The sequence below is a fragment of the Monomorium pharaonis genome, chromosome 11, assembly GCF_013373865.1.
Source record: "Monomorium pharaonis isolate MP-MQ-018 chromosome 11, ASM1337386v2, whole genome shotgun sequence".
Classification (NCBI taxonomy): Eukaryota; Metazoa; Arthropoda; class Insecta; order Hymenoptera; family Formicidae; genus Monomorium; species Monomorium pharaonis.
In genome coordinates, this window is record NC_050477.1 from 14538268 (window position 1) to 14557211 (window position 18944).

General features: G+C 33.6%; 4 protein-coding genes across 7 annotated transcripts; 2 read left to right on the forward strand and 2 right to left on the reverse strand.

The window, feature by feature from the left end:
- The first annotated feature begins 61 nt into the window (after positions 1-61).
- On the forward strand, positions 62-1537 carry LOC105831174. The gene is made up of 3 exons (XM_012671150.3): positions 62-447; positions 836-919; positions 1012-1537. Exons 1-3 carry the CDS (start codon positions 405-407, stop codon positions 1173-1175), a joined length of 291 nt encoding a protein of 96 aa, XP_012526604.1. The 5' UTR covers positions 62-404; the 3' UTR covers positions 1176-1537.
- LOC105831173 (splicing factor U2AF 50 kDa subunit) lies at positions 1384-10360 on the reverse strand. Of its 2 annotated transcripts, none has more exons than XM_012671148.3 (8): positions 10203-10360; positions 9401-9630; positions 8601-8861; positions 8302-8440; positions 8123-8178; positions 2336-2617; positions 1876-2040; positions 1384-1812 (listed from the first exon to the last, which is right to left on the reverse strand). In XM_012671148.3, the coding sequence occupies exons 1-8, from the start codon at positions 10222-10224 to the stop codon at positions 1681-1683; spliced, it is 1287 nt and encodes a 428-aa protein (XP_012526602.1). In that variant the 5' UTR covers positions 10225-10360; the 3' UTR covers positions 1384-1680. The 2 variants fall into 2 exon arrangements, with proteins under 2 accessions (XP_012526602.1, XP_012526601.1); XM_012671147.3 differs by having other exon boundaries at positions 8290-8440.
- A 969-nt stretch (positions 10361-11329) lies between these two features.
- Positions 11330-12421, reverse strand: LOC105835541 (biogenesis of lysosome-related organelles complex 1 subunit 1). 3 transcript variants are annotated; one of them, XM_012678935.3, is made up of 5 exons: positions 12310-12421; positions 12131-12235; positions 11980-12052; positions 11680-11897; positions 11330-11609 (listed from the first exon to the last, which is right to left on the reverse strand). In XM_012678935.3, the coding sequence occupies exons 2-5, from the start codon at positions 12189-12191 to the stop codon at positions 11575-11577; spliced, it is 387 nt and encodes a 128-aa protein (XP_012534389.1). In that variant the 5' UTR covers positions 12192-12235; positions 12310-12421; the 3' UTR covers positions 11330-11574. The 3 variants fall into 3 exon arrangements, with proteins under 3 accessions (XP_012534389.1, XP_012534390.1, XP_012534387.1); XM_012678936.3 differs by having other exon boundaries at positions 12131-12203; positions 12310-12419; XM_012678933.3 differs by having other exon boundaries at positions 12131-12203; positions 12281-12394.
- A 1065-nt stretch (positions 12422-13486) lies between these two features.
- Positions 13487-17301, forward strand: LOC105835542 (protein AF-9). The gene is made up of 3 exons (XM_012678937.3): positions 13487-13745; positions 14108-14373; positions 15110-17301. Exons 1-3 carry the CDS (start codon positions 13607-13609, stop codon positions 16928-16930), a joined length of 2226 nt encoding a protein of 741 aa, XP_012534391.1. The 5' UTR covers positions 13487-13606; the 3' UTR covers positions 16931-17301.
- Positions 17302-18944: the final 1643 nt, after the last annotated feature.

Sequence of the window (18944 nt, forward strand, 5' to 3'; positions counted from 1 at the left end):
ATTCGAACATTACACAAAAATACGTTTTATTTATATCTGTAGTACTAATTTAGAGTTTTAAGTAACACTATAAGATGTCTTAGAAAACTTGGAAAGAAATTAATTAACATAAAGATTGTGAACGCTTTGTATAAAATAATCAATTATAATGGATGCAACAACTTGATTGTTAATCCAAGGATTCTATATTCGTCTGACGTCATGAACTGTAGAAACGGGAATATCCGTACAAATGAAAGAGTGTATCTCACTATCTTAAAACAGATAAGCTGTACACTCAGATATCTCTTATCAAAGGTGTGATTCAGTACGCGTTAGTTAGGTAGACATTTTATAGTTAACTACGACAGCGATTCAACCTGTTCTTTCCTTTTTCATCTGTTGATCTTTTTCGGGAAAGAGAAATGTGTTCGAAAAAGTTTGTTTGCTATTTAACTATAGCTTTGCGTAAGTAAAACTTAATTTTGATACATGGAAAGAAAAGTATAATAAACTCGGAAAATAAGCGTCTGCAGCCGACAGTAGAAATAAAGGCGTTCCATTTATCATGTCATTTACACCATGGAAACCGTTGTCGATTAATCAAAAATAATTATTTAATTTTTTATCAGGATGATAATGTCGCCGTTCGTAACATTATCATCCTAAGAGAATTCAATAACCAAACGCGATAATATTGCAATTGTCATTTCTATATATGTATTTATCAATAAAAAGCTTCATGTTAATAATTAAATAAATTTTAATCATACGCGAAATAGCATGTAAACAATCATATAATTTCTATGAAAATAAATTAATCTTTTTTTTCGCTTTCTGAATAACATTGAATTAGTTCTAATGGGAATATTCCTGGAGGAGGTCGAGGCAAGGCGTAAAATTTTGAGGGGCCGAAAAACAATAACGAGACGTTACTATAGTAAGTCTATGATTGATATTCTCATCAATGATATTCTCATTGATGAGAATAGAATACGTCACGAATCTGAATGTTCGTTAAATCATTTTTAGAGGGTACGGCAATTCCGGCATGGGCAATAGTGCTCTTAACGGGTATCGGCATGCTACTACTCGGCGGCGGGCTTTATGCGTTACTGCAGAAATTTGTGGTCGACTCCGCGGACACCGGGGAGAGTCATCATTCCTATCAACCTGCGTTGCAGCTCGAAAGTTGAGTTAGTTTTCCTACTAAAAATATCCTTTCCCCTAAAATTATTTTCACATCATTATACTGAATATCATAAATTATGTACGTAGAATTTTGAAGAAAACTTTTACACTATGAAACATTTGTATTTTTCTTTTATTAATCTCTTACTCCATCTGCTTTTATCCTGTTTTTACGGGATCATCTGTTTAGTCTTTTATTTTCTAACAGGTAATATCAAATTATCGGTTTTTATTATTGTTCATCTTATATTAACGATCAAATGTATGTTATTATTACATATGTTCACATCGTGTTTTTAAAGCGCGAAGAAAACACGTTTTTGTCGGTGTTGCGATATACTTACAATTCTAATTATTTGTCGCTAAATGCGGCAATTTCTTATCGTTATCGTCGATTACTCGTTGGTAAATGTGTAATTTTTTTTGAGTACGCTTAGATTATTCAAATTCACATATACAATGTATTATATATATATATTATTAAATGGTATGAAAAGAGAAATCTATAGCTTAGAATTCTCTACGGTGATATTTATCGGGATCGAAATACGACGTAACTACGACGCGATTATTAAACTTTCGACCTGTGAGAGTCTGTTGCGCCTTTTGGCAATCGATCACGCTATTGAATTCTACGAACACCTGCAACAGAATATGAAAGTGATAAGTAATACGTAGAAGCTTAACGTATCGATCGAAACGTACCTTGCCGCATCCAGGAACGTCTACACCCTCGATCGGCCTAGGAATCTCCACTGATCGCACCACTCCGTATTTGTTGCACTCCTCTTTAATGTCTTCGAGAATATCCTCGTATTCTTCCTCCTCCATTAATTCCTCCGGCGTGACCATATTGAGCAAACAAAGTACCTGAAAGAATATTGTACGATTATAAATCCGATTGCAAAGAGATAACGCAATGGTTTCACGTGAAAATGATTGACTGGTCGGTAAGTACCGGGTTCAATCCCATTAGGTTCTTTATCCCATATAAATATATTTTTTATTAATTTATTAATTTAGAAAAACTCAAGCAATTTAAGTAATAATTGTGAGTAAATAAATATACGAAATTGAATAGATAATCCGATTTGAAAACTTAAAAAAAAAAAATTCGCAAATTTATTATTTTGCGAAGGCAAATCTCGTTTGATTTAACTCTTACTTCAGTCGCAGGTCCACTCGTGCCAACCATCGACAAACCAGGCACTTGGATTTGTACTGGAGCTTGCGCGCCTATCATAGGATTCTTAGCGCCCACACTGGCGCGCTGCACAATTAATTTTTTATCGCCCAACTGCATCCCATTCAATCCAGCAATTGCCTGATCGGTCATCGAGACGTCTACGTATTCGCAGAATGCATATCCTTTGGAGAGACCAGTTGCCGAATCCTTTACTAGATTGAATGCCCTCAGTTGTCCAAAGCTCATCAAGAGTTCTTTCACCTGTATTGTCGTGAAAAATGTTACTCTCTCATTAGCATAACATATCCTTCAAATCTAAAATATGGACTATGCAACTCTGATATTGAAAAACTTTTTAGACTAGATGAAAATTATCCGATATGAAAACACATGTAAAAGATATTGACTCTTAAAATCTTAAAAAAAATTTTTTTTACGCATAATCAATCAGATATAAATTTTGCATTTATAAAATTAGTAATTAAGATTAATATTTCAATTAAGTTATAATAAAAGTTTCATTTTCTACGATGAATTTTATTCCTCGTAAAATCTTTTTACGATGATTTCTTATTCATATTCTTTTTTTACGTTTCCAAATTTTCCTTCCCGCTATCGTCATGCTTTTGTTTCACATTTCTACCGTCTTTGCCGTGTTCTCAAGTCCACCTTAATTTTTTAGATTCTCTTATTATATTATAATTGGTTAACCTTCGTTTCCCTTTATCTCATTTTTTCACTCCTTCAAAAGCGTTTTATAATAACAAAATATAATCGTAAGTTGTAAAGTATTTTATTATAGAGTGCAGTTATTTGTCTTTTTCAACGTAAATAATTTTAATTTCGGTTTTTCTTATTCTGAGAACTAGAAAAAGATAAACTTAAACCGAAATCAAGATAATCTATGATAAAAATAAACACATTCAACTGCGCCTTATTACAAACCACTTACGATGAATTATTTTTACGTTGTTTATGTTTACGTTGTTGCGGAACAACGGCCTTTAATCACAATATTTACTTTATGTCTCTCCCTCTCTAATTTTTCACTATATATTCTTCATTTCTGCTTTCTTTTTTTTGTTTGTATCTTCCTCCTTTCTTCTGTCTTCGTCATCTCTTTTTTAAAATATTCCATTAGCTGTAAGCTGTTCCCGTAGATATATTTAAGTTAAAGTGAATGAGTACAAAAATCGTAGATGGGAATTATTCTCCAAAAAAAGAAAAGGGAATGAGTCAGTAGAGCATTTTTTTTCTCTGAAACATATCAGGTTAGACAGAGAAGCTGCCCTATTAATTCGTGCTTTCCTTTTTTTATGGAGGACACCCTCTCCTATCTCATAAACAGTCTACTTTGGCTGCGTTCCGAAATTTACTGCCAGTACTGAAAATCTATAATACACGTTACATAAACTATAGATTTTCAGTACTGACAGTGAATTTCGGAAGATAGCCTTTAATATGTCTGTGCTGTTCCATTTAAAGTGCGTTTCACTTTACACTCGCGAGCGTCATTTGTCCTTGTCCATATTTGATAAACAAGGGTGAAATAATTCCGCAGTCGTTGCGAGCGTTAAGTGTAAAGCATTCCTAGTCTCTTACCTTGTACCAGGTTACCTGATCACGTAACCTTGCCAAGTCCTTTTTCATGTCTTCCATTTCTTTCACCATTCTCTCTAAGTTTTTCACGAGTAATTTGATTCTGTTCTTCTTGATCGTTTTGTTTACTTCTTTAGATCTGTTTTTACTTCTTATAGCTTTTTTCATTTTTTTTTTCTTTCCTCTCTCTTCACTCAATCTATGCCACTTTCTTTCAGTTTCCTCAAATCTGCCTTTTTTTCCTATTTTTACCGTCGAAAACTTTCCTTCACGTCAGTGATGTCAGAAAATAGACGCAACCTTACCGAAAAGTAAAAGGTAGATGGGATACGAGACACTGGTATCCTATTGTAATGTTTGAACGCGGCCCACCTTAACATTACAAACGTTTCGAAGCATTTGATTGATTGATTAATAAGTATAAAGAATTTTTCTTTTAATTAATCAATCAAAAAATGCTGTAAAGCATTTATAACATCAAGCGAATAGCGTAACCTTTCTTAGGATTCACATCCTACATTTACACTATATCCAATATTCGATTCGATACACTATATCCTATTCGATTTCTAAGACATGAATCCCAGATAAAAATACTTTTATCTTCGGAAAACGTATTCTTCTATGTGCGAATTTATCACTTGTCTCGGCGAAATAGTGAAGGAATCCGACACTACACTTAAGACAAGAAGAAAACAAATAATGCTTGCGAGCGTTATATGAAACGCACCTTGCGTACACCTCTATTCTTTCCATTCCATTTTTTACTTGTGTTTGGAAACGTCACGTCATTTTATCCTTGTTTCACATTCGGCAAATACAACAAGGATAAAATGACATATATGGGGGCATTCGGATGTTTTCGAACGCAGTCCTATCGTGTGACAATACACTGTTTCGTATTCCCTTCCCTCTTCCACTTCTTTCTAATGCTCATCATATCCCAAATTCGTCTGTACCCACCATTCCTATCAACTTTTATTTTATGAAAAATTTCACACTTCTGATCTGTACTTTCTCCGTAACCAACGAGAAATCCCCGGTCTATCATATTAAGATTCATTTGCACCAATGTAGATTATCTTATTACGATTTAATTGATTTTTATTAATTCTTAGAATTAGAAAGACAGAAAGTAAATTAAGGGGATTTTTTACTTTGTCGCACTGAGTTTTTAGATTTTTCATTTTTTTTTTAAATAAAAGTGGCTATAAATATTTTATAAAAATATTTTTTATCTTTTATTTATTATTAAAGATCGATTTTTTACTTTTTTAAGTAAAAATATAAATAACAATTTATTAAAAATATATCCATTTGATCTCTGCACAGGTCGTCACGTAATTACATGAGTCTGGATCTTCCAGTGATTTAAAATTAAAATGTCATTTTAATCAGAATATTTGCAGCTGTTATTAAAAAGTGATTTTTATTTTGCTCAATAAATAAATGAATGGCAATTGTTTAAAAATCGATTTTTATTTTATTTTGTTTTATGTGATTAAAAAAAAACTTATTATTGTAAAAAATTAAGTTAGCAAGACAATTCTAATTTCGACGATTAGTCGTAATTGTTCTGATTAAAATGACAGAATTTTTTTATTTCAGTTCACTGGAAGATTTACAATGATAGACCGTGTAGAGGTGGATCTATTGTTAATAAAATGTTATTCATATTTTATTTAAAAAAATAAACTAATGTTTAAACAATAATACAACAATAATATAATAACAATAATACATAAAAAAAAGAAAGTTTTAAAAAAATATTTATCCACTTTTTCTTAAAAAATCGTAAAAAATTAGCACGATAAAATAGAAAATTCCCGTTAAACCGAGATTAAAGTTAATTTACATGTTGGCATAAGAACCCTGAGTCAACATTATCAAAATAAGACGAGGATTTTAAAAGAATATCTTTACAATAGTTTTTTATAGAAAGACAAAACACGGCGCATTAATTAATAGCAAAATATTTAATTAGACCTCCGAATAATTCTTTACAGAAAAATTTAAAGAAAAAAGTTGCATAGTCCTAATGTGAGAAAAACGAAATACAAATGCGTAATTATGCTTGCGTATTTTAATCACTTTTTCCTCGGTGGTAACTTCTCACACATCACCCTCATGTCCGACGAAACAATTTCCGCTTAATTGTGCTCCGACATCATTCCTTATACCGTTCGTTATTTCGCACACCAATCTCTGCCTCTCTGATATTCATACTTTTTAACTAATAATGTATGTATTTACTTACATCTCCACTCACGGACTGAGAAACTGAAAACTCAATACTTTTTGATAACAGCATGTTGCTCTCGTTAAAAGAATTTTTTTCTTTCGCGCGATTCTACGATTCCGTTACTAACTATCCGCGACGCGATTCAGCAGATCAAGCAACATGCTTTTATTAATTGTAAAATTACTGTATCAGAGAACGCACCATTGGCATCAGGAGAACCGAGAACACATCGAGGAAAGGGGGCTACAAAAATTGATCGCATAAACCCAATGTACGAAGGCAATGAGAATGGTATTAAGTACTTGCCTCGAGGGAATGGGCTTAGCCTCTCTCCAGGCAGTGTGGTATTTTGTCATGTTCGGTAGTAGTAGTGGTAGAAGTAGTGGTAGAAGTAGTGGTAGTGGTAAGCGAATGCTTTTGATCGGCACGACCCTAAGCTAAGAAATGGGGAGAAAGGGTACTGGTATCAGTCCACAGTTTACTACATAATAACGAGACGTTCATATTCTTGTTTTCTTTTTACTCTCTTATGAATTTAAATGTAGTTTATTTGTAGCAATACCGGTTACATTTAACTTCTTAATATCCAATAAAATTGCCGTTTCTTTTTTTCTATTATTTTCCGTTTTTCTTTGCACATTGTCATTTCAAGTTTTTTTTTTTCAATGCATCGACATATTCAGAAGATCATTCGTTCACGCGGTAACCTGTAATAAACGTAACAAGGCACAAGACGAGAGACGTGCAGTAAAGCCTGAAAAGCCTGTAAAAAGAATAGCTGCAAAAAGGAAAAGGTATTTCCTGAAAAGAATGTATACCGGAGAACTTGGAGCTGTTACCAGATGCACATAAAATTATGTGTTGACCCTGTAATCCCAAAAAAGAAAGAAAAGGAAAAAAAAAGATTCTGCTACATATAAAATACGTTGATCTTATGCTTTTCTCGTAGACCTAAAAAGATCCTTCTTTACAACATTGCTGCACGAAAGTGGACGGCTCTGTAAAGGCATTTCACAAATTGGAAATAGAAGTCATAAATAGCTTTAAGGAGCTTTTTTTCAAGACGTCATACGCATCTTTATTTTTTTTATTTTTACATCATGGCAGACTGAAACGCGAATGACCGTCTATTTCCTTTGATCGATTTATTTTTCAATATAGTCGGAACAAACTTCCCCCCTTCCCTGTTGGCTTTCCTAAAAAAAAACTGCCTAGATTTGAGAGACTCGTATCTCCTCTCGTGATGGACTGGGTCTGCGATGTGCCTAGAAAGGCTGTAAGAGAGGGAAAAAGAGAGAAAAAAGGATAACCGCTGATGCGACTGCATACCCCACCTAAATGCTGTAACGTCGCTAATACACCCTAAACTAAGATACGTCACACTGAAAAGGCGACGAGAAAGATGCGAGGAATGATAAGGAAATTTCACGGGAGAACGAGAAAGCGGATCGTTCAAAGATAAACGCTAAAAGAGAATGGGAGAGCCACGCGATCCGAAGTAAACACGTACACCATCTACCTAATGAGGAAACCTAATCGACGCCGAAATCTCGATGGAAACGCATACATACCTCTGTCGAACTTGAGTAAGACGTGGATTCTCGGTTTGTGTTTATATGAGTGCACTCACTGCTAAATAGCTAGATACCTATATTATAATTTAGTCCTTTGAAGGTAACTTGCAACGTGCAACAGGATTAGCATATTACGCGTTTCCATGCTAATCCCGTTTCGTCGCGACATCGCGATGCAATTTTTCGTCGATCATTGAAGCCGATTCGCTCAATTGATAAAATTTAGCATCAATCATAGCGATGCGATTCGACAAATCAATGCAATACTAATAGGAATAGGCGTCAATGGATAAGAACTGCATCCAAAGGTGTGCAATAAATATAAATTATTTCACGAATTTGCCGGCATACCTGTTCCTCGTTTAAATAATTTGGTAAACCACCAATGAAGATCTTGTGCGGCGAATCTAAAAGAGAGATAAACGTGGAATTAAAATAAGTACATATATATTAATATTAGGCAAAGCGCGGTTAATCCTCGATATATATAAATAAAAAAGTGTATGTTTAAAACATACCAGGAACCGTACCTGGCACGTTCATGCTTGGATTATCAGTCATTCCCGGCATTGGTTGATAATCATGTGGCCTTCTTATCTTCAAGCTCTGCCCTTTGAAATTTATGCCATCAAAAGCCATAGCCTGCGTAGTTTCGTCTATCGATCGGAACTGTATTCAAAAAAAAGAAATAAAAAATATTATCACTACTTAACACCATTAATTATCAAATGAAAATTTGTAATATGTGTGTACACCATATTTCTAATAAAAAGAGTATATAAAGTGATGTAAATGTGTATCTGATACATGTGTACGTGATAAGTTATACCTCCAAAAATGCGAAATTTTTGTCTAAATTAATTTGACACGCCAATACTGGATTTCCAGCAGCCTGTGCAAGTCCAGAAAGATGCATCTGCTGATTGAAGAATTCCATCATTTCTTCCTCAGTAACGCCAAATGGAATGTTCCCTACATAAAGTCTTCTTGCTTGGCGAGTTATAGTGCTGCCGACTACAGGTACAGCTGCCTGTGGTGTATCTGCTACAATATTCGCAGGTATTTGACCAGCGGCTTGCATAGCTTTATACTGCACAGATTAAAAAATATATATGTATAGAAACATAAACGTAAAATAATAATACAAATATATATGAGTCATTTCACAGAATCTGCATATGAAATCTGGGACCATAATCACCAATTCTGTTTAAACTGCAGAAAAACATTTGTCAATATGAGTTAAAACCTGAATTTTTTTAGATTTTTAAACCCCAAATATTTTTATTGGAAAGAGCAGGAAATTTTACATAAAAATGTACATGTTTGAAAAGAAAAAACAGAAAAGAAATTGGTGAAAATTTACTTCAAAGCAATGTAGAAACATGATATGTCAAGGAAGTGACAGCAGCGCCCCCACTAATTCAGTGGGTTTAAAATTCCAAAAAAAATCACATTGTTTTAACTCATATTGACAAATATTTTTCTGCAATTTAAACGAAATCAGTGATCCCATTTCATATGCGGATTCCATGAAATGACTCATATAATAAACCTAAAAAATCTAAAATACATCTTAAATAATTTCAGAATACAAATTGCCAAGACACGGAAGCAAAATAATCTTGCCTGCAAAGGAGTGATGTGTTCAAAACCTGGCGGTGGCACATCCCAGTACAATGATGGTTTTCTTCTCCTGGAGCTGCGACTCTTCTTCGGCGAATTACTCCGTTTTCGATCTCTGCGATCTTTAGAGCGGGAACGGGAGCGCTTTCTACGATCTCGACTGCGTGAACGATGCCGCCTATCGCGATCCCTATCCCGATCTCTGTCCTTGTCCCGATCTTGTCTATCACGATCTATGTGTGTATAAAAATAAAAAAATATAATACATAGTTTATCATCGTTATATCATGTTCTGTCATAATTATATAACAGCAACTATAGTTAATTAAATTTATTTATAAATTATTGGTATCTACACTACCGTTTTATATCAAACAGTAATAACATTTGAATAAGAATATACAAAATTGGAGCTCATCATCGAATTGCGTAACAATATAGTTAATTAAATTTACTTGTAAATTATTTGTACCAATTTCACTGTGCATTATATCAAACAAAAACGTTTAAATAACCATTTAATGAAAGTAATATAGGCAATACATTCTCGACAGACATTAATAAACTTGTCTAAGAACCGACACTTCAAATCGTGCGAATTCATCCGAATGCGAACGCATTAGAAGAACACAAATTAGACGTCTAAACGGTAATGAAGGCTCTCAAAAATCAATCGTCGGGACTGTTTACTTCGGCCATTACGTATCGCAAACAGATCAGCTCTGGCAAGTTAATAACGCGCGGGAAGATCATGGAAAGACTCCAACACGGTGGGACGCGCCGGTACGTCGAGTTGCTTCCTCACCTCCGTTAAAGTCCTCACCCATGCTTGACGCGTTGCTTCACTCGAGTAAATGCACGACGCTGAAATATAATAAATATAATCCGGGAAATCGAACCAACTCCAAACTCCAAACCTCCTCTTCTAAAATGGCGTGCACACGGCCACGAAACATGAAGTGTGCCGCGTGATCTCGAGATGGCGGGGCCACCAAGAAAATTAACATCGACATATAGAATGGACTGAGCATTGCGATAGGCAAGCGCGCGCCTGCTTTAGAGTGAGAGGTACTACACCTGAGGCCTATGTTTGTCTCTCTTGCAAGCTTCTGATTTGTTATTTCGTCCTCCTCCGTGAATGGAGGGGGACGAAATAACAAATCAGAAGCTTGCAAAAGAGACAAACATAGGCCTCAGGTGTAGTACCTCTCACTCTAAAGCAGGCGCGCGCTAACCTATCGCAATGCTCAGTCCATTCTATATGTCGATGAAAATTAACGTCCCATTTTTAGGAGTCGTTTTCAATTATCGAGCGCGCTTTTAGGTAAAAAATTTTAGATCGATATTCAGTTTATTCTTTTCTTTGTAACTAAATTTTTTACTTTTAATTTTTTCTCGCTTTTAATTTTTTTTCTCTTTTCTAAATTAAAAGCTTCATATAATGCTAAGTAAATGATTGGCTGGATCTAACGGTAGTAACCAATCACGTGATACTTCCAATATTTCCAATCGATTTATAGGAAGAAAAAAAGAAATAGAGAACACGTAAAAAAATTTAATACATTTTTTAAAAACCATTAAATAATATAAAATTATTAATCACAAAATTTCTCTTTGATTTATAAAATAAAAAACTCTTAATAGATATCTTTTTATATACATCTTTACATTAAACAAAAAAGAACCATATGAGAATCCTATCAATAGCAAAAATGTTTTATAATAGTTATTATATAGAATATACGCGCAAATACGTAAACTAGGAAAAATAAAGATGTATGTTGAATAAAACATATTGAGAGCTTTCCAGCAAGTGACACAAATTGATACAGCAGTATTTCTGTCTTTGTTTGATAGTCAGTGAGAAACAAGGGCAAAATTACTGCTGTGTCAATTTATGTCTCTTGTTGGAAAGCTCCCATTATCTCTTTCTAACATTTCAATAATTCCTTTTAATTAAAACAAATTTTAAATCATACATTTAACTTTATAAAAAAAAATTATGTAGAAAATTTTTTTCTTTGATAACTTAAATATCACTAACTCTACATCTTAATGTAAGCTTTCCTTTATGTTATGAAATTATTATAAATTATTCTGAAAATCTTCATGTTGTTCGTGATGATATAACCAGATTATGCTTGCAAGAGGAAACAATGTCCAACATATTCATATCTTTAAACATTACCAGCACTTTGATTCTCTTGGGTAGCTGAAATAATACGCATTATATTATATATTTTATTACATAAAGACATAGCAATGCGTAACATTTTACTAACCTTTATATGAATACTCCAAAGCAGTGGCTATTGTTCTCATGTCTCCTTCTATACTGCGTGCCCAATTTTCTGCATCTCCGATTTCTTTTAAAGAGCTTGAGAAGGATTCTACCAAATTCAACCACAATTGCGTTTGCTTAGCAAAATTGGTTGCACTATGTTGAAGTTGTTTTGCCTCTGCGTCTAATTTCTTCTGGTTTAAGTAAGCTTGAGCTACACTGTAAAAAGAATATTAACATGACACTTTTGCATCAATATACATATAAGTTATATTAAATCATGAATGAAAGTTTAATTTACCCAACATTCAGGTGATCAACAAGAGCTTGTGTCAAGTTACTTGCAGCCTGAACAGCCTCTTTTCGTTTTTGCTCTGTCAAATCATTTCTCATATTAAAAAGATCAATAAGAATTATCTTTGGCGTAGAATTAAATAGCCTACATGTTTTACCTTGCCTTTCCTTTCGTACAGCTTGTTTGCTTTGATGTTCCTTCACAATTGCAGATAACATTTCTGACGGTTGCTGCTCAAAATATCAAATATTTTATTAATATTCTACAAAATAAAATTAATTATTCTTAAAATGAAATAAGAGAGTACATAATTAGATAAAGAGAAGAAAGACAAACCGTGCAAAAGATTCATTCAAAGTTCATATTTTGCAAATAAACCTCTTTGTTACACTGGAGCAGTACCTTCTGTTCCTGAATGCACAGATTCTTGCATTGAAACACCTTTTTAATGAGTTTCAAAACGCACCTAATCAATGTCCAATAGGAAACTCTTATTTTGTCACAAACAAGTTCGATCCGATTGGTCGACTTTTCTAGGCATTAATTTATTTATTTGAATTTGTACAAATTTAATTAAGAATTAATAATTTTTTAAATATTTTCCTTTAACGTTACTAGTATTTCACATATAAAAGTTTTTGCACTTTTACTTATATTTATATTTAATTAACTAATTAATTATTAAATACATTTTAATCAACTTTAATTATAAATATCTATATTTTACTTAATTTATATATTTATATTATTCTATATTTTTATATCACAGTTCGTTAGCATGAATAAATTAAACAAAGTTTTTGTGTAAAATTACTTACATTTTGTATAAAGTGTCTTGAAATAAAATTTAAAAAATTTAATAGTTATTTAAATAAATTAAATTAAGTAGTTTTAAACCAGCCGATGTAAACATGTTGGCCAAGTTTGTTCGAATTTAATTTGGCCACGCAAAAAATTCATACGGATCGGCCTTGATTGAGGCCAGTCGCGCATCGACAGATGGCGGTTTCAATTTTTCTGGAACGTACGTCGAAGAGGTGAACGGGAGAGGGGAGGTAAACGAGGTTTACGCGATCATACGGGTGGATGGAGGACGTCGCCTGCGATGTCGACGAGCCTCGCTGCACAACTTTACCTGTTGATAATCGTGCCGTACATTCTGTTCGGCGCATGAGACTCGCCGATTCGGAGCGCGATTCATCGAGCGGGCGTACTCGCGACGTAAGTCACGTGCGCGTGCCGAACCGAACGGAGCGTCGGTTTCCCGTCGGCGGCGAACCTTTTCATACAGAAACCGCACGCTGGCCTGGTGGTGGACGAAGTGGTGTATGCGTCCGCGTTCCTTAATGATCGGGAGACGAGCGTTGCCGTTGCTGCTGCCGTCGTCGTCGTCGTCGTTTGCGCTTGTAGCACGTAGCACTCGCGATGCCGTTCAGGTTCTAGAGGCTTCGCTCGCGATCACCCGGGGATCTCCCGTCAACGGCCGTTTCGTTCTCGACGGCGCCCGCGAGAACAACTCGAAAATGTAATGGCACTCCGCGTCTACCCGCGGAACTGAGCCACCCCGCCTCCTTTCTCCTCGCAGGGCTCGACTTTCTTTTGCGAAGCGATTGATATCCCTTCGGTCGAGAGGATGGCAGTGCGTATCACATTGGAATGTGGACACACGTCGATGCTACGTATGCGCACTACTCCCGAGGGATACACGCACGATTGGGAAGTATTCGTACGAGGAGTGGACAATGCGGATATACACCATTACATTGAGAAAGGTACATCTCTCTTCCTTTAATCGCCAGTCTTTTTCTTCATAAACCTATCGTTGACCACATTCAGCAGAAATTTGCAATTTATTTTGCAACTTTTGGAGACTTTCTTCGCCGAGATAGGACTACTTTTCTAGAGTATCTAATCTAAGAGTATAATTTAATTGGTGTGCGAAGAACATTCAATGGTTGCAAAAAAATTCCGAATGGAACCATTGATATCTTCAAGAATATGTTTGTTTTCAGTTTTTCTTTCCATTATTCACATTGCTTCTTGATAAATTATTACAAATCATACTTTGTTTTGTAATGTTTATGTTGTGGCAAAGTTCTTTAATGTAACGTTCTTTTCTTTTTTACATTTTCAGTGGTATTCCTTTTGCATGATACCTTTCGGAACCCCAAGAGAGTATTCAAGGAACCACCATTTGTAGTAAAAGAATCGGGCTATGCAGGCTTTATAATACCAATTGAAGTTTATCTAAAGAACAAGGATGAACCCAAGAAATTTCAAATATCGTATGACCTTCATCTGCAACCAAGTGGTCCACCTATCAACAAGACTATACGCCATGTAGAAGTGTTTCGAAATCCTTCTGATGACTTTAGGAAAAAGCTATTGAAGGGTGGAGCTGTAAGTATAATTTTGAAATGTGGATAAGTAACTGTTGGGGACTTGGGTAATGTTTCTTTGTGACTTGAGATAGCTTAAAAAAATTTTGAAAATCTTTTATACATGGGATGTGAGCTCAAACTTGCGATCTGTCACTTATTAGTTTACCACTCACACAAAAACTACATGACATCCCAAGTATAATTTTAATATTTATAGGTTATATAAAAATATAATCTATTAATTTAAATTTTTTTCTTATTTTAATTCTTATTTAGGCAAGCTTTGCTACATCCTGTTTGAAAGAACCATTAGATTCATAGTTTTTTTTATTGTTAATTATTTTACAGTCTTTTGAAACAAAATTTTGTTTTATTTAATTTATTAATATAGTTAATGTAGTAATATAAAAATATTAATAATATTGATTTAGAGTGCTACTTATATTTTTTACTGTTTTAATGTAAAACAGATCTCAATAAATTATTATATAATTATTTTAAGTTATCAAAATTTTATTAAAAACTCTATTAAACTTGAATTAGCAGTGAAAATTTATTTACAGTAGCACACCAGGGTTAATGCATTCATTTAAATATTATACACGCATGCACGCACACATGCACGTACACACACAAAAGAATAGTTATGGGTCTGATGGATTCTAATTATCTGTTTGTATTGTCTAGATAAGTGAATATTGATACATTGCATATTGGTATAATAAAATTTTTCTAATTGGATTTTGTAATTTTAGGTTATAGTATCCAGCAGAGATGGTTCACTAGAGAAAAGTGATACGAAATCATCTGCAATGGTTGGCAAACCAAAATTGAATGGCAGCGAAAGCAAGAAGCATCGCGTTACTGAGTCTAAAACCTCTAATCAATTTCATGATTTATTTGGCCCTCCCATAAAGACGACTCCTATAAAGATATCACCGGATAGTAAAAAGACAAGTCAATCCGATAAGAATTTAGTTCCTAAACCTTTGGCTGTTCCTGAAAAATCTGACAAAGTGGATAAGACGATTAAATCAAAAGAAAGTCCTCACAAAGACAGTAGGAAAGATAAAGTGGACGAGAAGAAGGATAAAAAAGTTCGAGATAGTTCTAAAGAACAACTAAAGAGTAAAGAGAAATCTAAGAGACCTCCTAGTCCTGGAAATAAGAGTCATTTAAGTCCTGGGAGCAAAAGGCCTGCGTCACCTGTCGTTACAAAGAAGTCACTAAGTCCTTTGCCACCTACAAAACGACCTCCATCTCCTAAATCAAAGGAAAAGGAGGCAAAGAAAATTGGGCAGGAAAAGGAGAAAGACAACAAAGAGAAGGAGAAAATAAAAAATAACTCGAGAAGTGATGTGGATTCTTCAAAATCAGAAAAAAAGAAAGATAAGAAAAAACACAAGGACGACAGGGACAAAGAAAGGAAGGATAAATATAAAGAATCAGAAAAAGCTAATGTTAAAGATGTCGCGAAAATAATTGAGAAGAAACCTGAGAAAACGGATAAAGCGGAGAAATCGGATAAGGAGAAACTTCAAGAATATAAATCGTCGAAAGATGGTAGAAAGTCTCCAAAACCTGGAAAAGAAAATGATAAAGTGAAGGATGATAAGTCTATAAAAGAGAAAACAGAGAAGAGCGAGAAGTCTGACAAAGTAAAAGATGGCAGATCTGACAAGGAGCATAAGCATAAGCATAAAAAAAGGGAAAAGAAAGATAAACGAGACAGTAAGGATCGAGAGAAGAAAGAGAAACGTGATAAGAGCAAAGAGGAGAGTGAAAAACAGAACAATGCGTCTTCGCTAGTCAGCAACCCATTAACGTCCCTTTTAACGGAAAATCCAGAGAGGGACAGCAGCGATTCAGCACCTTCGATGAACGACGATGATTCATTACCTGAAAGTAAATCTATGCTCAATATCAAGAAGGAACCGGAACATGTGGTACTAAGCACTATACCAGCAGAAACGGCAAAGCCACTTTCTCCTGGTATATCGGTGGAGATAAAGAAGGAGAAGAGTGAGCGTAGCAGACGAGACAAATCCAAAGGGAGCAGAGGCGAGGAAAGAGAAAGTCGTAAAAGGAAGAGAAGCAAAGAGGACGACGAAGTTGTAGCGAAACGTGAGAAAAGCAGGGGTCAGTCAACTTCTCCACCTTTGGAGCCAGTTTCATCGAGCCAGTCTCCAGTCGCCATGGATATTGATTCTATTCATCATTCGGAAAAGGAGACGAAGAAAGACTTCAGGAAGGAGAAGGACGGTCATGCCATTAACATGGCTGATAACGTGTTAAACGATACTGATCCTGAACAAGTGGCCCCGGATTCCACAATAAATAGTACCGATGCGGAGATCAACGACCCGCCTGTGTTTTCTGAGGATTATGTGTCACAGCTGAAGGATTTGCAACAGAAAATAATGACTTTGCAAGATAACGATGAGTTACAGAGAGTTGTACAAGTAATTGCAGAAACTGGTCAATATGAAATCACAAAGAAGACATTTGACTTTGATTTGTGCGCATTGGATCGTAGGACTGTGCAACGTCTTCAACAGTTCTTCTCCGCATCGTGACCATCTGTAATATAAGGCATGACATATAATATTAATTTATATAGATACACTTGGAAGATTATAGTGTAAGTCACGCGGTTTTGCGACAGACATTTTAACAATAACAATAAGAAAAAAAAAGTAATACATGAGACCCCAGAAGAATTTTTGAGTACAGTTTTTTATTTTGATTGTAATGTTGTGATGACCTATACAGATTAAAAATATACCATTCGCAGTAATTTGCGCAGGTTGAACATTCTTGTGATAGTAAGTATAATATATAAAGTAAAATATTTTTAAAATTCTTTTTTACAATTCTTGAAGGATTGTCAACGATTGTTGCTAATAGTGTATTGGCAGAATCTTGGCAGCAAACTTGAAAAAAAAAAGTAAAGATGAAGTAGAATGTATCTGTTGCAAAGTAAATACATTAGAAACCAAGTAGAATCTACTGAAAACATTCTGAATACTTTAGCAGCAGATTGGAAATAGAAATTGAACAGAATCTGTCTCTAATTTGCTTTCATACTATATTCAATAGATTCTATTTGATTTTTACTGCTAATATGCTAATATGTTTTTTCCAATTTTCTCTTTTTATTTATTTTTTTATGTTGCGATTTTTATTTGGTTATATTTTCTTTTACTTAGATTTCTCATTTTTCTCTGACTTTTACCTCTTATATTATATAACTGCATTATAGTTTACTAATAATTTATCTAAAAAAAAAATGTATTCTACATATTTTCAACATGAAAGAATCGAAAAAAATTATTTGCTTTTAATTTCGTCAAAATATATCAAAATTTGACAAAACCTAGAATATCTAATATTTAACATTAATAGTTTTTGTTGCTAACATCAAAAATTTCATAAGTGCAAATTTTTTTCTTGTGAAAAACTGATAAGGGAAACATTTGTATGATATAAATGATACATAAAAATATCCAAAATAAAAATTGCAACAAAAATTGCTTATACAAAACTATACAAAAGACGCAACATATAAAAATAGACCTAATGTACACAAAAATACACATATGGAACAAAGAGCCAAAATGAAAGATACGTCATATATTATACAAAGGTACAAAATATAAAGAGACGTATAAAGATCAACGTAAGAGTTAGAAGTTTATAGAAAAATTTAACGTATGTAAGATTAGCGCTTTGCTACTTTTTAGAGTATTTGCGTGTTCTTTTGGGGTATTTAAAATCATCTTTGTAAAACGCATTTATTATACTTAAGTGGACACAACAAAATTGATTTTATATAGCATGTATTACATGTAGCACTGATTTAGTAATATAAGAAAAACTATAGTATATAAGTAATAAATATGAATATCACACATATGCTTTGTAATACATATAAATGTATAGATATACATTTTTCTTTTTTTTTTTTTTAAGTAATCATATGGTTTATTAGATTATCGTAAACCTAATATTTTTATGTTTAATATAAGCATTAATCTATAATAATAATCTGTAAAAATGCTCTGTGCCTCAAAAGATATTCCGAAATAATTTACTGAATTTTTCTTTGGTCATAGATATATTTTTGTCAATTTTCACGTGCATTCCTCTAAATTTTAGGAACAAATATGTGCATCTAATGTTATTGCCGTGACATTGCTGACATCTTAGAAGATTGTTTCGCTACGTACATAGGTACATAGTTTTTTACTTAATCATTTATAGTATTTATAATATGTAATAAATAATATATTTTAGAATGATGTAAATAATTATATTATAGTTTATGCTTATGCTAAACATAAAAATTTTAGACTTATCCATTGTGATCTAGTAATACACATGTTTATTTAAAAAAAAGGAAAAATATATATGTATTACAAAGTAGACTTATAAAATACTTATATTTATGATGAACTAATAATGTAGCATGTATATTTATATATGTACATGTATTATATATCTTATAGGAATCATGAAAGAGTTACGAGATAACTCGTGTGGTGATACGATAAATATTAGATAAAATATCACAAACATCTTTCTCTTAAG

Excerpts from the sequence above, each read along its gene's own strand:
- LOC105835541 (XM_012678933.3), bottom strand. The coding sequence starts at position 12,325 with ATGAATCTTTTGCACGGTTTGTCTTTCTTCTCTTTATCTAATTAT. Across the intron at positions 12,053-12,130 it reads TGTACGAAAGGAAAGGCAAG|AGCAAAAACGAAAAGAGGCT; the intron begins GTAAAACATGTA and ends ATGATTTGACAG. Across the intron at positions 11,898-11,979 it reads GTTGATCACCTGAATGTTGG|TGTAGCTCAAGCTTACTTAA; the intron begins GTAAATTAAACT and ends TTCTTTTTACAG.
- LOC105831173 (XM_012671147.3), bottom strand. The coding sequence starts at position 10,224 with ATGGGTGAGGACTTTAACGGAG. Across the intron at positions 8,862-9,400 it reads AACACATCACTCCTTTGCAG|TATAAAGCTATGCAAGCCGC; the intron begins GCAAGATTATTT and ends TAATCTGTGCAG. Across the intron at positions 1,813-1,875 it reads ACGTTCCTGGATGCGGCAAG|GTGTTCGTAGAATTCAATAG; the intron begins GTACGTTTCGAT and ends ATTCTGTTGCAG.
- LOC105835542 (XM_012678937.3), top strand. The coding sequence starts at position 13,607 with ATGGCAGTGCGTATCACATTGGAATGTGGACACACGTCGATGCTACGT. Across the intron at positions 13,746-14,107 it reads ACACCATTACATTGAGAAAG|TGGTATTCCTTTTGCATGAT; the intron begins GTACATCTCTCT and ends TTACATTTTCAG. Across the intron at positions 14,374-15,109 it reads AGCTATTGAAGGGTGGAGCT|GTTATAGTATCCAGCAGAGA; the intron begins GTAAGTATAATT and ends TTGTAATTTTAG.
- LOC105831174 (XM_012671150.3), top strand. The coding sequence starts at position 405 with ATGTGTTCGAAAAAGTTTGTTTGCTATTTAACTATAGCTTTGC. Across the intron at positions 448-835 it reads CTATTTAACTATAGCTTTGC|TTCTAATGGGAATATTCCTG; the intron begins GTAAGTAAAACT and ends ACATTGAATTAG. Across the intron at positions 920-1,011 it reads AATAACGAGACGTTACTATA|AGGGTACGGCAATTCCGGCA; the intron begins GTAAGTCTATGA and ends AATCATTTTTAG.